This window comes from Enhydra lutris, unplaced genomic scaffold (assembly GCF_002288905.1).
Source record: "Enhydra lutris kenyoni isolate GAN:26980312 unplaced genomic scaffold, ASM228890v2 scaffoldscaffold21, whole genome shotgun sequence".
Taxonomy (NCBI): Eukaryota; Metazoa; Chordata; class Mammalia; order Carnivora; family Mustelidae; genus Enhydra; species Enhydra lutris.
This window is the reverse complement of record NW_019154105.1, coordinates 4,687,218-4,703,604: the sequence shown is the minus strand read 5'-3', so window position 1 is coordinate 4,703,604 and position 16,387 is coordinate 4,687,218. Positions and strand designations below refer to the sequence as shown.

Genomic DNA, 16,387 nt, shown 5'->3' with positions numbered 1-16,387 from the left:
TGGTTTCTTCACGTTCCAGATTCTTTATTTGACTAAGTAGTGCCGGCTACCTCACCAGCATCCACACACTCAGGTGTGAAGCTTGTCTCGTCCACATCTTTGCCACCATTCGGCATTATCAAGCTTCAGACTTTTTTTCTGATTATTAGGTATACGGGGACATCCCATTTTCTTTGCATTTTTCTGATTATTAATGAGTTTGAGAATATCTTCAACCCCTATTGGATTGGCATCCCTACCCCCAAGCCCATTTTGACTTTAAATCCTATATTATACTGGATGCGCTGGTGGGTGTGCCTCAGAGTATTTGTTATGCTTGGTTCAACGAGTAATTATCCGGTTTCCTTCAACTGTGCAAACAGAAAGTACAGAGTACTTTGAAATGTTAGAATCAAAGAAACAGAACTAAGTGGAGCAGCGAGACAATGTGATTTCCATGTTGATACCAGCTGTGGACATTGTAAAGAGTGGACTTCTGTGCTCCCTTTGCTCATGATTGACTTTCTCTGGTGGGTTTCTTCCCCCTTAGCTTGTGACCAATCCTGTAAGAGTTGTGGTCCCAGTAGTCCCAGGTGTCTTACCTGTGCTGAGAAGACAGTACTGCATGATGGGAAGTGCGTTGCTGAATGCCCCCACGGGTACTACGCTGAGGCCACCGGCAGATGCAAAGGTAAGTCATGGATAACCATTATCGTCGTCGTCGTCGTCACCAGAATGCGTTTCACACGCTGACACTACTTAGTGTTCTGTGGTGCTCACTTAAGAATTTGTGTGTGTGATGAGAAGACGTCGCATTGACAGGAATAGGTTCCTCGTTATAAAACCTGTGTGTATTTGGTGTGGGGGTAGGTGGATGCTGTGGGACTCGAGTGATGAAGTAAAAGACTTACGCATGTCGATCACCACTAGAGATCATTTGGTCCTTTTCACCATGAAGAACATCTTTAAGATCTTCATATAGTCCTTATGTACTTACAAACCTTCACTAACTTAGGCCATAGGTATGACAAGATCATTTCTTAGATGGCATAAGCACATACATCAGCAACTACAACACATCAAAAAATAAAAAAAAAATTAACCAAGTTTGATAGCTTGTAAAGCCGAAGTCCATTATCTATTGAAAATTTGGGCTTATGTGCTATTTATATATTGTTCTTTTAGATTTATATGACTTTAACTATGAAACATTCCTATTTGAGGTGTTGTAAATTTCTATTTACATGTGCTTGACTTGTGTCTTTCCTTCGAGACAAGTCGGGGAACTTAGTGCTGCCTGGGGCACCTTGATTGCCCCTCTCCTCCAAAACAAACATATATATCATCACTTCACCTATAGTGTGGGTTTGTGGCAGAATGTTTTAATCTGCCCTACAGCCTTGTCTTAGCAACGTCCCTCTTGTCTACCAACCTCTTTACTCACCCAGTGTTTATCCCTCTTCCACAATATCCTGTCCTCCATAGTCTCATCTTAATGACCACACTCCTCTCTCCCAGCTCCTGTCCATTGTTTTCTGGAGTATTCTAGTATCTCAATCCCATCTCTTAGGACAGGCCATGGTATCATCTGTAAACCAGTCAGAGATGTTCCATTATTATCACCCAGGACTAAAGCAGCAGAGACGCATGCCTGACATTGTCATATATAAAGATTGTTTAATGTAATTCTTCCTTAAAATTGTATGTTAGACCTAAAAATATCTCAAGTGATCCTTTAGTCCAACCTCGCAGTGTGTATGCCAGGGAGCCTGAGCCTGGAGAGACCCTGACTTGGCTAAGGGCATAGACAAATTAGTGGACAAGCCAGCCAAAATTCCAGTTTTCCCAGAACTCAGACAGATAAATTTCTCACTCTTCCCTGTTCAGGTAGGGGGTTTTAGGTCCAGACAGACCTAGGGCTAAATCCCTGCACTACTACTCATTAGCTCTGTGATCTTCGGTGAATTTTTTAACTTCCCAAGACCTCAGTTTTCTCATCTGCACAACCTCATAATTGCTATGAAGATTAAATGCAGCAATGTGCATAAACCCCTTAATGGAAACATTAAATAAAGGGTAGCTGGTAAATAACAGAACATGTATAAAAGATGGTAAAAGGTCACTGTGGGCAATCATGGGTATCCAACCACCTCCTGAAACATCTTCCCCCGACTTAGTGTGACAGCTGAAGGAGGTTAAGAGTGACACAGAAGGGGCTTCCTGGCATATAAGGAACCCTTATGAGTCACCTGAGTTCCATGGTGTCCCTCTCACTCTCTTCCTCAGCTTGTCACAATTCATGTGCCAGCTGCTCTGGACCCACGGGCTCACACTGCACAGCCTGCGTCCAGCCCTGGGCTCTGCGTCAAGGCCACTGCCTGTCGAGCTGCGGAGAAGGCTTCTACTCTGACCACGGGCTCTGCAAAGGTACTGTTGGTGTCCTCACCTTTCTTAAGAGACTTTCCCATCAGGAGGAAAAATATTCAAGTTACTTTTCAGGACACTTTTTCCCTACAGTTTATCTTCTGTGGCTATGTATATACATTCTGTGCTTTTTTTTTTTTTTTCCCATTGCCCAGGAATAATCTGAAGAAAAAACTATGTTGGAATATTTGTGATGTCGCCCCTGAAATTCATGGCTTTTCTGGCCATCCTTGAGAGGATGGTCATTTCCTCTACTATACGTTAAGACAAAACAAAACTCTTACTTCCTCCTTTTCCATGTTCTCCTAGCATTGCTAATGTGTTTCGTAGTCTTCATTTTGTTTTTCCCTGAAGAACCTTTCTTTGTTAACGATATAGCTGAGTGAACTGAGTTAGTAGCAATGCCTCTGGGCTAAGGGAAATGGAAAGTCTTAAACAGCTGTTTGCCAAAAAGGCTCTGGGCTCATTGGGAGGGCGGGATCATTGTCTTTTGAAATTAGAACACTGGGACAAACACTTCAGGTAGATGCAATTAATTTATATATGTTTACATGGAGGGAAACTTGGGAAAGAGTTTGAGAATAGTTGTAAGAATATATATACTTATAGGTATATTTATATATGTTATTATATATATTTATATGTTATATATACTGGTGTGTATTTTTATATACAAATATATATTTGTATAATTTTATATAAATATATACATATACATTTGTATATATATGTTATAAATATGTATATATTTAAAACAGGGCAGCCACAATAAATATTCTGAAAAAGAAAATTTAGAAATCTTTTAAAGAACTCTTTTAGAGTTAATTGTATCAAAGTTAGTTATACCAAAGAGCTCTTGTAAACAGTTAATTATGTCAAATGTGGGCCTGAGGTAGTTCCCGTATTCTGTCTGGGTCTGGTTTCCACCAGTAGCCAAGGAGAACGAGAAACAGGGATGGGTTGTTAAATTCTTGTTGCTCCTCCGAAGGGGGCTCTTCCTTGTCTAGCAAAGCAGCCTTTCCTCACGTAAATTCTAGGAGGAATTTGTTGCCTGGATGCCTATAGAGTGGGTGATGGATGACATAGTGGACAATAACGCAATGACCGTCTTTGCAAAAAATACAGTTATGGCCTTTGTATGGATACTTGTTAAAATCGTCAACAAAAACCGAGACCATGATATTAAGACATCATTCCATGAATGTGTATCTGGAGAACCGAGACAATATTGTCCAGTTTGCTGGGGTTTTTCATGTCCAGCTTGACCACCCTCACAAGGCCCGAGAGATGTGACCAGTTAACATCACCGTCACTGGGCGTCTTACGAATATCATCGCCCTGAGCTATGTATAGGACACGAGAAAGCAGTTTTCTGATAGAATGTATCTGGTGAACTCTTCTAAGGGGTTTCGACTGCATTAGGGACTCCCCTGGTTGCAACATATATACGACCCTTGGATTGTTTTCTGCATTTTGTTCTTGGCAGCCTGTCACTCCTCTTGCCTCACTTGTCTGGGTCCAGAGCCCGCTCACTGTGTCCGGTGTAAGAAGCCCGGTGAAGGCCTGCAGGTTGAGCAGCTGCGTGGCGCGAACATCACCTCTGGCGAGTGTGTGTCTCAGTGTAGAGCCCAGTTTTACCTGGAGACCACAGGGCTATGCAAAGGTGAGCAAGCTTGGTTTGAGGAGATGTGAGGTAGTTTCTGGGCTTTGCTCTTGAGAGATCCTGTGAGGTGAGAACAAAGCCAGAAGACCTTCGTTTTCACGTAAGAATTGTTCCAGGATGCCTGTGGATGGAGCAGAAGCTGGACACGCAAAGGAGTGGCCCCCACTGAAGTTCTCCTTCCCTTGGTGAATAATAGATGACCTTAGAGAGCTGGTTCCCTTTGACCCCACTGTCCCCAAAGCTACATTCTAAGAAGTTCCAGACAGGAATTATTTCAGAGAAGTATGAGTAGCTAAGAAAGACCCAGAGCTCATTGTAGAATTCCATTCAGTATTTCTTCTAATTTGTTACTACTCTAAATGAATATGAATTGGTCCCTTCAGGGCAAAATCTGGACTTCTGTCAAAATTTAGAAGTGACTCTTGCCACTGCCTAGCGTATCATCAACAGACAGTTGATGCCGTCCTGGATAATTTGACTCAATAGCTGGGACGTCTACGAGTGGCTGAGGAGATGAAGGAGAGATATGGATGATTTGTGGGGAGGTCGGGGAGGCTGGGGAGGCCCCTCTGTTCCTGTACAAAGTTGGGTGAATTATTTGATTCTCCAGCTACTTAAAAAAAAAATACAATACTTACATTTTGCATTGTGAACGTATGTTCATTAAAGGAAACTTTGAATGTAGAACAAGTAGAAAGATAGACTGCCCACGATCTACCACTTGGGTAACTGCCTCTACCATTTTGCTATAATATATCCAAGTGTTTTCCTGTTCATAGCTTTGGGTTTTTATTTTTATGATGTAACTGTAAGCGTGCTGTAGATTCAATTTTGTGTCTACAGTATCCAGTTTTACATTGGAATATACTCTCACATGGAAAGGACAGATTTCAAGGTTAAGTTAAAAGATCTTGACTCAGTGAGTCATACATATGGCATAGTAGGAAGTATGCAGATTTGCAATACGGAGACCCCAGGACAGACATTAAGCTCTCTGAGTCTTTGCATTCACAGCATTAGAATAGGGGTAATTATCTCTCACATAGGCTTTTTGCCAGGATCAGAAGAAGTTAAGAGTGTGAAAGTTCTTGGTAAATTATAAAGCCCCATGCTCAATTGTCACAAATGTCCATCCAAATACTCAGGAGTTCAGGAACATGATAGGGCTAGTCCCCTGCTCCCTGGGGTGCACTGGGCTCCAGAGAAGTTACACAGTGCCTAGATGTGAGGGGAAGGATATTTACTCTCCAAATACACTGGTTTCCATCCCTGTATGCATTGCCTAAACTCTCTGTGGTCCCTTAAACTTTCATGGCTTTGTTTCTACACAGCTACTTCTGAAATACAGGAATCTTTGTCCCTAAGAGTCCCAGTGCCTTCCCAAGGCACACACCCCACAGCCTTCCTCTCTGATGCTGGGAGAAATCAAGAAGAAATCTTCCCAGGCTCCTCAGCCTCTCCCTATAATTTTGAACATACATTAAAAATGAAAAATAGGAATTTGAGGAGGGAACAGAAAAAAGAAACAAAAATGATTAAAATTTGTAAAATTAAGTTGTAAATAAAAATTTGGCTGGTTATCCAGCCAGAAAATAGTGTTACTATTGATCTGGCACACACCACGGGCCAGACACTAAGAGAAGTACCTTACTCGTTTTTCACTTGGGTCTGGTACCAGCCTTGTGGGGTGAGCGGGATAGCTATTTTAGAGGAGTGGAGGCTTCAGGAAGTTAAGGCCGTAGCTTGTTCAAAGTCGTGTGTCCAGCACAGAGCAGATTCTGGTGGAATAAGTCAGCCTGACTCCTGTATCCACGCTCTACACCAGGCTGTTACTGTGTTACGGTCACCGACAAGGCGAAAGCCCAGCACACTAATACTGCAGGATTGGACCATCTTAAACTGAAGGAGGCATTCTCAACAAAGGGGAGTTTTCTGGGAATCCCTTTGTACAGACACCTTTTTTTAAAGAATTAGAGTCTAATCCCTGTGGAATGGTTTTATTGTGGTCCCATGGGAGAGATCTAGATTGACCCCTGGAGCCCCTTGTGGTCCCATGATTTTATGCTAGTTCACATAAAACTAGGTGCCACGCTGTATGGCTATCTACTCACACTTTCTACCGCGTCCTTGTGCAATCTCTGCTATGTAGATTGTTGTGCTCAATTTATAAGTGAGGAGAATGTGGCAGAAAAGGTTAATTGAGTTGCCCAAGATTCCGTTGGGAAACGGAGTGCAACCACCACTTGTTTCCAACCCTATCTGAGTATTAAGCATGTTGATTGATGTGTTTCCTGTCACTCATCTCCTATCTCTGGAAACCTTTCTGTCTTCCCACAGTCTGTTCCATTTTTGATTCTGCCGACGTGTTGTCAGTGCCGTTGGGCTGGGGAGCCCCATGAGACTGCACTGGGCTCTCCTTCTCACATGTTCCCAGAAATACCCTGGCTTCCTTGCCGAACATTAAAAAGGGTTGGAGTATTTTTGTGGCTGTACCACTGAGGGTTTATTTTGCAGCACGTTTGATCTCAAGTGCTTTTCTATAAAGAAGAAAAAAACAAGTGTTTTCTGGAGCTCTCCATCTTCCTGTCTCTGAGACTGCGGTACGGAGTGATTAGAATGTTAGTACAGCTAATGAAAGCCAGAAGCAGATGCATGAGAGGAAGAAGCAATTTACTTAGAGTCTGAAGTAGTGTCAGAAGTTATCATAAAAGTGTTAACTCAGAGCTACATGACAGACCCAGGAATTATCTACTGGAAGATGAAACAAAACTACTCAAGATATTTGACTAACATCCAAGTCTATGATTGAAGGACGAAAACACATAAAAGTAGCAAACAGTGACCAAAGTGAACTGTGCTTGTGCGTAGCTGGAGGGCAGGCCAGTCTGTTTTCATCCCTTCCTTCTACGGTGTCTGTCGAGTGTCCCCTCTGTCCCGGGCATCGTCTAGCCCTGGGGGTGCACTCATGAATGAGGCAGACAAAGTTCCCGCCCTCAGGAATTTCTATTCTAGTGAGAGAAACAGATCATAAATAAATGAAAGAAACGTCAGTAGCAACAAAACCCACGGTCTGTATTGGCTACTGTTCTGTGCGGTGAAGCACGTAGCAGAATAATGGGAAGAGAAGAGGCGGGCTGAGGGGGGCTCCAGAGCAGAGGGGCTCTGGTGAGAGGGGGATGGGCGCTTGCTTGTGTTTGTCCTGCGATTTGGGCTCATTCTCAGGAGTGACCTTGGGTACTTCAGAAGATGGAGCTTTGGCTTCATGCTTTTTTGGTTTTTGGGTGTTTTTTGTTTGTTTGTTTGTTTGTTTTTTGCTTTGTCTTGCTTTTTCCCACATGGCCTTTATGTTTGCAAAATGTGGCTAGAACTGCTGGTACAAGACGGTCCATTACTAACTGTGAAAGGTAATGTGGAGGCATTTTCAGTGGTCAGCCACAACCGTGCATGTTTATTCAGTATTAACATTCAGTACCAACTGAAAGAAGGACTTCAGTGATGTTACCCAGAGTTCACCTCACGTATTTAATGGATTGTGTCAGCATTGACAGAGTCTAGTTTATTAAAACAAACAAACAAACAAAAACCAGGACATCAGCCCCCTTGCACAAATAAAATAATACAAATTCAGTTCCCTCCAGAACCTCTAAACAACAAAAAACGATCCCTTGCTTTTTTAATCCATTTCCCCCCCACTAGTCTCCCAGGCTTCCCTGAGTTCCTGAATCTGTCTGAAGTCTCCAGGGGGTGGCTGGTAGGGGCCACTATTTTATACAATTCCAGGAGCCGTTCTCATGCCAAGTCCTATGACAGGTTCCTCCTGGTATCACTTGGTGACTGGGCAGCCCATGTGGCCGTGCCTGGCAGCCCAGGGCGGATGGACAGGACAAAGGACCCAGAGCTCTTGTCACTGGGCGGCCTCTCCTCTTTTCTGAGAAGGTTCGTAGGATCAGGTCAGATACTCGGCTCATTCTCAGATTCTCCTTGCATTGTAGTTCAGCTGTTTTGTTGGTTTGTTGTTTTGTAAAGGATTTAACTGTTTTGAAGCCTTAGCTTTTGGTCGAGGTCTCTCTAGAGCAGAGCTTTTCATTGGAATGTCTTGGGGATCTCGTCAGATGTGAATTCAGATTCAGTGGATCTGGGGTGGGGTCTGAGTTCTGCATTTGTAGCACGCTTCCTGGTGAGGCTGATGCTCCCGTCCAGGGACCAGAGGCAAGGAAGCAAAGCCTCTAATGAAAAACGAGCGAGCATATCATTTTATTATTGGAATACTTCTAACTGAAGCAGTTTTTAAAAATCTTAATTTCTCTTATTGCATGCATAATACATATTACAGACACTTTAAAAAATACAGATAAGAAAATTAGAAAAGAAAAACATCTGGAACACCTCAGTGGCTCAGTCAGTTAAGCATCTGCCTTTGCCTCAGGTCATGATCCTGGGGTCCTGCGATCAAATCCCACATCAAGCCCCTTGCTCAGCAGGGAGCCTGCTTCTCCCTCTTCCTGCCGCTCCCTCTGCTTGTGCTCATGCTCTCTCGCTCTCTCTCTCTCTGACAAATAAAATCTTAAAAAAAAAAGAAAAAGAAAAACATCTATGACTAGGTTACCCAGATTTAGCAAATAAAAATGCAGGATTAAGAAATTAAAATGTTTAGCAGATAAAAAAAGGAATTTTTAATGTAAGTATATTCCAAATATTGCCTGAGATATTCTAAACTGCCATTCAGTGTTTATCTGAAATTCAAATTTAAGTAGGTATCCTTTGTTTTATTTGTAAATCCTACTGATAACCCTTAAATCTTGAGATAACCTCTTTTAATCTTTTGGCATAGATTCTTAATTTTATATATATATATATATATATATATATATATATATATATATATTCATGTTACAGAGTTTACAAATTCCTTAAAACCAAGAGTTTTATTAGAAATTCTGTAAATTTGTAAATTTTGTAAATTTGGGGCACCTGGGTGGCTCAGTCAGTTAAGCGGCTCCCTTCAGCTCAGGTCATGATCTTGGGTTCCTGGGATCAAGTCCCTTGTTGGGCTCCCCGCTTGCCAAGGAGTCTGCTTCTCCTTCCCCCCCACCCCTCCCCCGACTCATGCATGTTTATGCTCTCTTTCTCAAATAAATAAATTCTTTTAAAAAATTATATAAATTTGCATTTACTCCCATTTTACAGATGAAGAAAGTAAGGCTTAGAAGGAACCAACTAATGAATGATTTAGCAACGAAGGATCCTAGGCTTTAATACAGGATGTAGTTGCTCAGAAAATATTTCCTTTTTTTTGGAGCCTGGCTCCCTTGTTCCTCATTTCACACTAGAGCTTTACAGCTGAATTTCAGGCCAAGCTGTCTCAATTAATGATGCAGTTCGATCACCATGTCAACAGCTCGGCCGTGGCGACCAGGGACCGGATCTGAACATGGTCAGGATGATTAGATTAGCCACATAACTGCCCCAATTCTGCGGCAAATGAGTGGTGGATTCTCTCCATTCCCACTCAGCTCAGCAAGAGGGTTCAAGATGATCTAATTTTGAGGAACTTCCAAGTTTTTAAAGGTGAACTCCAGACTGCGATAATGAACGTTACTCACATGTCTTCTGACGTAGTATGTCAGTAAATACTTAACAACGAATGCAGAGGTAACAAACATCGGCTCCCGTTCCTGCACTGACGTCCTTCTCATTAGACTTACAATAATCATGGAGCCTAAATCAGGTAAACATTAGGGAAATATTAACAACTAAAATTTCCCAGTCTTGCTTTTTCAGTCTCGAAGATAGTATCACCTCTTTGGGCTGGGTCTTCCTGCGGGGGGCAAAAGTGCACAGTCAATACAGGTTTGATATCAATTTAAAAATTTTTGTTTTTCTTCCAGTTTTGCTGAGCTATAACTGACATATAACATTGTGTTAGTTTAAGGTATACAACAATGATTCTACATACGTATATATTGGGAAATGATCACCACTTGGCAACTTTCAGATGTACGGTGTTGTTAGCCGCAGTCACTCTGCTGTCCATTGCAACCCCAGGACTTCTCATATCTGGAAGTTTACCGCATTTGATCACTTTCACCCATTTCCTACTGCCAACCTCCAGTTGTTCTCTGAATCTTCATTGTTCAGCCAGCCCTTGGCTGTTGAGTGGTTTTCAAACCCTGTGTGATTGTCTAGGCTACTTGCTTTGTTCCTAGTGGCCCCAGTAGTTGAGGGTGTGCCAGGGCTTGTCAATGCCCCAAAGGGGGGGGGACCTCCGTCAGCACCTGAGGTGGAGGCTGACGTAAACTGGAGCCTCAAGCAGCAGCTTTTACATCGGGCAGATTTCCCTGTTTCAGAGCAACACTGGGAAGTGGGTATTTCTGTCTGCTCCCTCTGCGCTGAGTCGTGGGGTGACAGCCTGCCGGTGAAGAGCAGTTTCTTTGTTTGCTGTGGTCCGTTGAACCAGTGAACTCAAACCTCACTGACCACCAGAGCCAGGCTGTCAAGGGTATGCCAGACGTGAGCATAAGCTCTTTCCAGGAAGACGCTAGTGACCTAGAACAGAGCAGAGGTAGAGCACAAATGTGGTGTCCGCCCCCCCCCAGGTCTGTGAAGAGGGTCCCAGGGAGTGGGCCTCCGTGTGTACATTAACTTGGAAGCCTGACCTTTGACAGCAGATTTTGAGATTCGCAAATAGGTTTCTTTCAGGGAGAGACAGGAAGAATGGGCCCGAGTGCTGGCTCCTGGGGGAAGGAGGCATCACCCCCAGTATCCTTGGGATCCCGTTAAGAAATGTTTCTTTATTTGCTATAGTCTTATGGGTTTTGTGAATGCAAGCCCTTCTGGCTTCCAGAGCTAGGGTTTTGGGGGCCCACCCCTCAGGTGGACTCTTAAAAGTTGTGGTATCACGGGCGCCTGGGTGTTTCAGTTGGTTGAGCAACTGCCTTCGGCTCGGGTCATGATCCCGGACTTCCGGGATCAAGTCCCGCATCGGGCTCCCAGCTCCTTGGGGAGTCTGCTTCTCCCTCTGACCTTCTCCTCTCTCATGCTCTCTCTCACTCATTCTCCCTCAAATAAATAAATTAAAAAATCTTAAAAAAAAAAAAAAAGTTGTATCACATGTTGACTCTAAACCCTTTATTCCAAAAGGAGAAGCTGGAAGTTTTTTCCTGACCGTATGGAAGTTTTTTCCTGACCGTATGGGAGTGGGTGTGAGTATGGCAAGTGTCCCAACCTTTCCCACCTGTTTCCATATAGGTGTTTTCTCATTTGTGTGATGTGTAGGAGTCCCTCAACATATCAACTAGTTCCCGGATTTCTTTCAGAGGGAATTGTGCCATGTGTAGCGGTAGATTTGGTGTGTCTGTGGGCAGAAGTACGTTCACAAGCCTCCCATGTCACCATCTTGGCCTGGAACACTGTTTCTTTTTCTTTTTAAATAGGAAATTCACCAATTATTTTGGTCGGTTAATTAACTTGCTTTGGGTGAACCAGGAGAAAAAGTATATCATGAGTATTTTGATCTATTTAGCTGTTGCTAAGATTCACCAAAGGCCTTAAGGCAAAGAGTTTTAATTAAAGAAATAAATGGGCAGGAGTCTGCCTGCTCAGCTTAAGAGTATGTTATTATTTATGAAGTTGGGATTCCCTTGCATTAATTGAATAAAATACATGGCAACACTCTTTAATGTAGTCCCCAGAGTGCTGACATAAGCTGTACAAACGCATGCCTTCTGGTAATTTTCAGTCTTCTTCCCTTTCCCCTTCTTATTTTTATGGCATGGGTGTGCTCAACTTTGGGGATAGAAAGATGAAAAAGATAAAGTCCATGCCTTAAGGAAAGCATGATCGAATAAGGGAGACTGACATCTGAACAGGGAATTAAAAGAACATGATACATGCTGTTGTAGGGGCCAAGGGCAGGCTACTTGCGTCTTGTGCCTACTGCCAGTACAGTGTTGGGGAGTAAGAATTTCCCTGTCCCCTTAAGGTCCTTCTAACTGGCCTAAGAATCAAACTGACATAAGACAGATTAAGAGGAGAAAATCAGATTTAATAGTGTATGTACAGGGAATCCATACAGACTTGGAAATTCCAAAGACAGGCAAAATGAGGTGGAGATGTCATCCTGAACTAAGGAGAAGGGGTTAGGGGTTTGAGACTTCAAAGCGAAGGCATACAATCCTCAGGAAGATGAAAGAGAGTAGATGTTGGATAAACAAATGTTTGCTGGGCCGTTTGAAACAATGGGAATCACAGAAGACTTTGATCAAAGGGACCTTGCTGTGCTCCTCCCTGTCTGCCGTACCCATTATATCATGATGTCATTATCTATGGTGACAGCTCTCTTCCTTCTCCATCTAAATTCTTCTTAGGCAGTGGTGGGGAGGGTAAAGAGCTTCTCCTGAATCTTCTGGGTTTTGATTGCTTTTTAACTCAAAATAGTCTTTATGCTAAAGTGGCCGTCTTGGGGAAGCTTTCCTTAAGGCATCTACCCTCAAAAGAGCACAGAGGAGACTGACTCTGTCTGGGAGAGAGAGTATGAGAAAAGATCTACAGAGAAAACTGCATCATCAACCTGTTGAAGGATTAAGAGCAGTTCACCAGGGCAGAAGGTGGGAAAGGGCATTACAGGTCAAGGAAACAGCAAGTGCAAAGGCCTGCTGTGTTTGGAGAAGTCTGATGTATTTGTTATTCCCGCAGTGTGAAGCCTGAAGTGGCGAATTGTGGGGAATGATACTGGAGACACGGGGTAGCGTCATGTCATGAAGTGTTCTATGTGCTATACACTAAGGAGTTCAGAGTTGACACTACTGGTATTGGAAGACTATTAAAAGATTTTAAGTAGGGGAATAATCTGGTCAATTTGCATTTTATAAAGATCAGCCCCTTACCTGTGCTGCGGTAAATGGGGAGAAGCAGTGGAGCCGTTTGGGAAGCTGCTGAACTCATCCACAACGTGAGTGATATTGAAGGTCTGCGCTAAGGGGCCATGGGAATGGTTCAGGTGGGATAGATTTGACGGAGATTTAGATTTTGACAGAGACTCAGCCTTGGGCAGGTTGTGATGGGAAAGTTGAAGTCAAAGGTTTTCAGCACGAGTGTGTTGGTGAAGGGTGGGATTACCAAGTGAGGCAGGGAATACAAAAGAAAGATGAGGCAGTGGGTAGGATGTGGGGTTGGGGTGTGTAATAAGAGCCGTTTTGAACGGGAGGAATGTGATGCCACAATTTGCCTCAAGTAGCTATGGGCTGAGCGTGGAAGTGGATAATGAATAGTGTTTTGGGAATGAGGAGAATGAGACACCAGCAAAACACCAAGTAGACGTATCCCCTAGGCAGTTAGATTTATGTGGTTGGAGTTCAGAGTAAAGGCCAGCGCTGTACTCATAAATTTGGGACTCACCAGCATGGAGGTCATCATTAAAGCCATGGATAAGTTTGCCAAGAGTGAGGAGAGAAAGGGCAGACGGTGCAGTTTTGGGAAGCTCCAATATTCCTGAGATAAACACAGAAAGGCTGAAAGGAAATGATCAAAAAGAGAGAACGAGCAGAGTCTGTTGTCCGTGTTCACACCCCCCTGCCCCACTGGCTCACTCACCTACTGACTCACCCATTCAATCAGCAGAAATTCATTGACTGAGAACTTATGACATGCCAGGGACAGGGACTATGATATGTCCTGCAGGAATCACAGAGATGGAAAAGATGTGATTTCTACTCTCACATGGTTCAGCTCATTTAAAAAAAGGAAGAAGAAAAATAAAAAAGAGAAGGAAAAGGAGGGTGAAGGAAAGGGGGAGATTGACTTTATTTGACTTAATTCATTTCTGTTTTCATCCCTTATCACAGTACTCCCACTGTATTCCTTGACGAATTTTTGATATTTACATCATAACTCAAGAGAAGTCTACCTCAAAAATTGTTTTTGACGTGAAAAGCCAGGAAAATTTACATGATGTGAGAATCGGGATGCTGGACCACTTTTTATATCATGGAAAAGAAAAAAAGAAGTAGTGTTTGTTGTCTGAAATTTAACTAGGGGATAGGATAGAACAGAATAAGATAGAGTAGACTAGAACAGAACAAAAATTGATATGTTTTAATTGTTTTAGGTAATATTTTGACTGGAGTCAGGTTGATTGGACTTTACAATCATCTAAGGACACTTTTAAAAATGCCAACACTTTAGGGCTTAAGCTGCTCAGTTATGCTTTTTCAGAAATATACTTAGCCATCAACTGGAAAGCCACTCTCTAAAAATGTAGTATTACGCGGGGAAATTATTCATAGAACTTCTTCCAAATCTTTCTGTATACGCCCTGAAACGGAGTTAGTCTTCCTTGAAGGATCTTACACTTCAAACCGGAGCTCCGGCTAGGAAAGCAGCTTCCATAGAATGATAGAGCTTCATTAACGTCACTGAAATAGTGGAGACATTTCCCAAACCAGCCCAGAACTGAAATTTCATGAGATTGTTTGAAAGATGCAAATGCAAATGCCTGTACTTACAGCAATAGAGCAATGTAGAGGAAAAAAAGACTTGGACAGGGTGGTCACCCAGTACATCATTTTCCCTCTGTGCAACTGAGCAACTAACAGCTCATTATCCATTTGGATATTAAACATTTCCAATGACAGCAGTTCTGAAGTTTGCCACGTGGTATTTAGATTTCTAAAATTTAGTGGATGGCAAAGGGACTTTCTTGTGGAGTTCTTGGCCCCTCAGTCTTCCAACTGGTTTGTCTGCTTTGCTTTCCTGTTTTATACAATGATAAACTATATAATTTATATATAATTTTTATTATATATATTATTTATATAATATTGTATATTATAATAATATATATATTTCCAAGATGATTTGGGGAAGCCACATACTTCCATAGATTTAAATATAAATATTTGGGGGAAATAATAATATATATATTATATGTAATATATAAAAATAATATTTATATTAAATAATATATAATATATAATTATAATATATAATGTTATATAAATAATATGTAATATAAATAAATAATATAACAATAAATATTATATCATATATATTATGTAAATTATATATATAATTTTTATTATATATAAATTATATAATTTATATCATAATAACCTTTATTCACACTGAGCGCAGGTTATCACAATGACGCTGTGACCAGATGGAATGAAATAAAATATGTGGTGTGCTCATAAGGCATAATTCGTCTTTCCCTAGTTTTCAATTCCACAATGATATGCTTTGATTTCCTTTTTATTAGGGAGGTATAGTAGGACGAGCTAGGGATTTTAGCAATCTTGTAAAATCTAATACAAACATATTGGTATTATCATAGGTTTATTTAAATCTATGGAAGTATGTGGCTTCTCCAAATCATCCTGAAAAGCTTTGTGTTGACAATATAATTTAGCTGGTTTTTGAAATATTGCCACCTGACTTTCTATTACGTGCTGTTGCATTCATTTGTGTTAAACGTGTCTTACATAAGGGGCTACTATGTACCCTTCCTTTATAATATTTGCTTACCTATTCCTTTTTTGTTTTTTGAGAAGGAAACGTTTTCTCAGTGATTTTGAAGATATTTGGCGAAAAAATTTCTTATTGAGCCTCGTGGTAGTAGAGTTGTTTACAAGGCAATATAAAAAAAGGAAATTATTTTAAAAATTGGAGCTCTAGCTCTGTTTTTCATATAGTCATAAATACTGTTGAATAGAAATAAAGCTCTGCAGTGTATCCAGAGATAAGAATCAAAATATTGATCAGCCAGTAAGGCCAGTTATTGCCTAATCCAAATGGGTACTGTCCTTAGCTCAGGAGCAGGGTCCTGGAAGCCTCTGGTGGAGACGTTAATCCTCTCGGTGCTGGTTTATGTATGAGGCAGGATGCAGGGAGCACTACAGGGCTTTGGACAGCAGTGAGTATCCGCATGTATTGGTAATTGAGTATTTAACCACCAGGACCCCTGGGCCAGGACATCCTAGCTTATATGAGCCTCACACTCATCAGAAACCGTATGTTGGATTTTTATCGGAGGTTGGTCGAAATGGAGACCTCAGTGGTGCAAAATCACATTTGATTCCATGCTGCTGGCCTCTGTCTGGGTGTTTGCTATAGGGGACAGGAGAGGCCACAGAGGAGACTCAGAGTGGTCTTTGCCGTTGTGGACCTTGTCCCCTGGACGGACAGAAGGTGGCATGAAATGTGTGGGTTCATCCACATGGGTAAGAATCGGGTCTTTGTCCTGTTCACCATTGTATCCCCAACGTCTAGATCTATTGGAAACTCAGTAACAAATGAATGCATGATTGCAGTTGGGTGACTGGTTAT

The 16,387-nt window shown here is 42.0% G+C and overlaps 1 protein-coding gene across 1 annotated transcript in view; it reads left to right on the top strand.

Annotated features, from left to right (window-relative positions):
* LOC111149126 (Fraser extracellular matrix complex subunit 1) overlaps positions 1 to 16,387 on the top strand; it is a 405,997-nt gene that overhangs the window by 203,460 nt on the left and 186,150 nt on the right. The window contains exons 17-19 of the mRNA XM_022506058.1: positions 530 to 670; positions 2,266 to 2,406; positions 3,890 to 4,066. Of these exons, the coding sequence (XP_022361766.1) occupies positions 530 to 670; positions 2,266 to 2,406; positions 3,890 to 4,066 (459 nt within the window). The remainder of the gene's footprint in view (positions 1 to 529; positions 671 to 2,265; positions 2,407 to 3,889; positions 4,067 to 16,387) is intronic.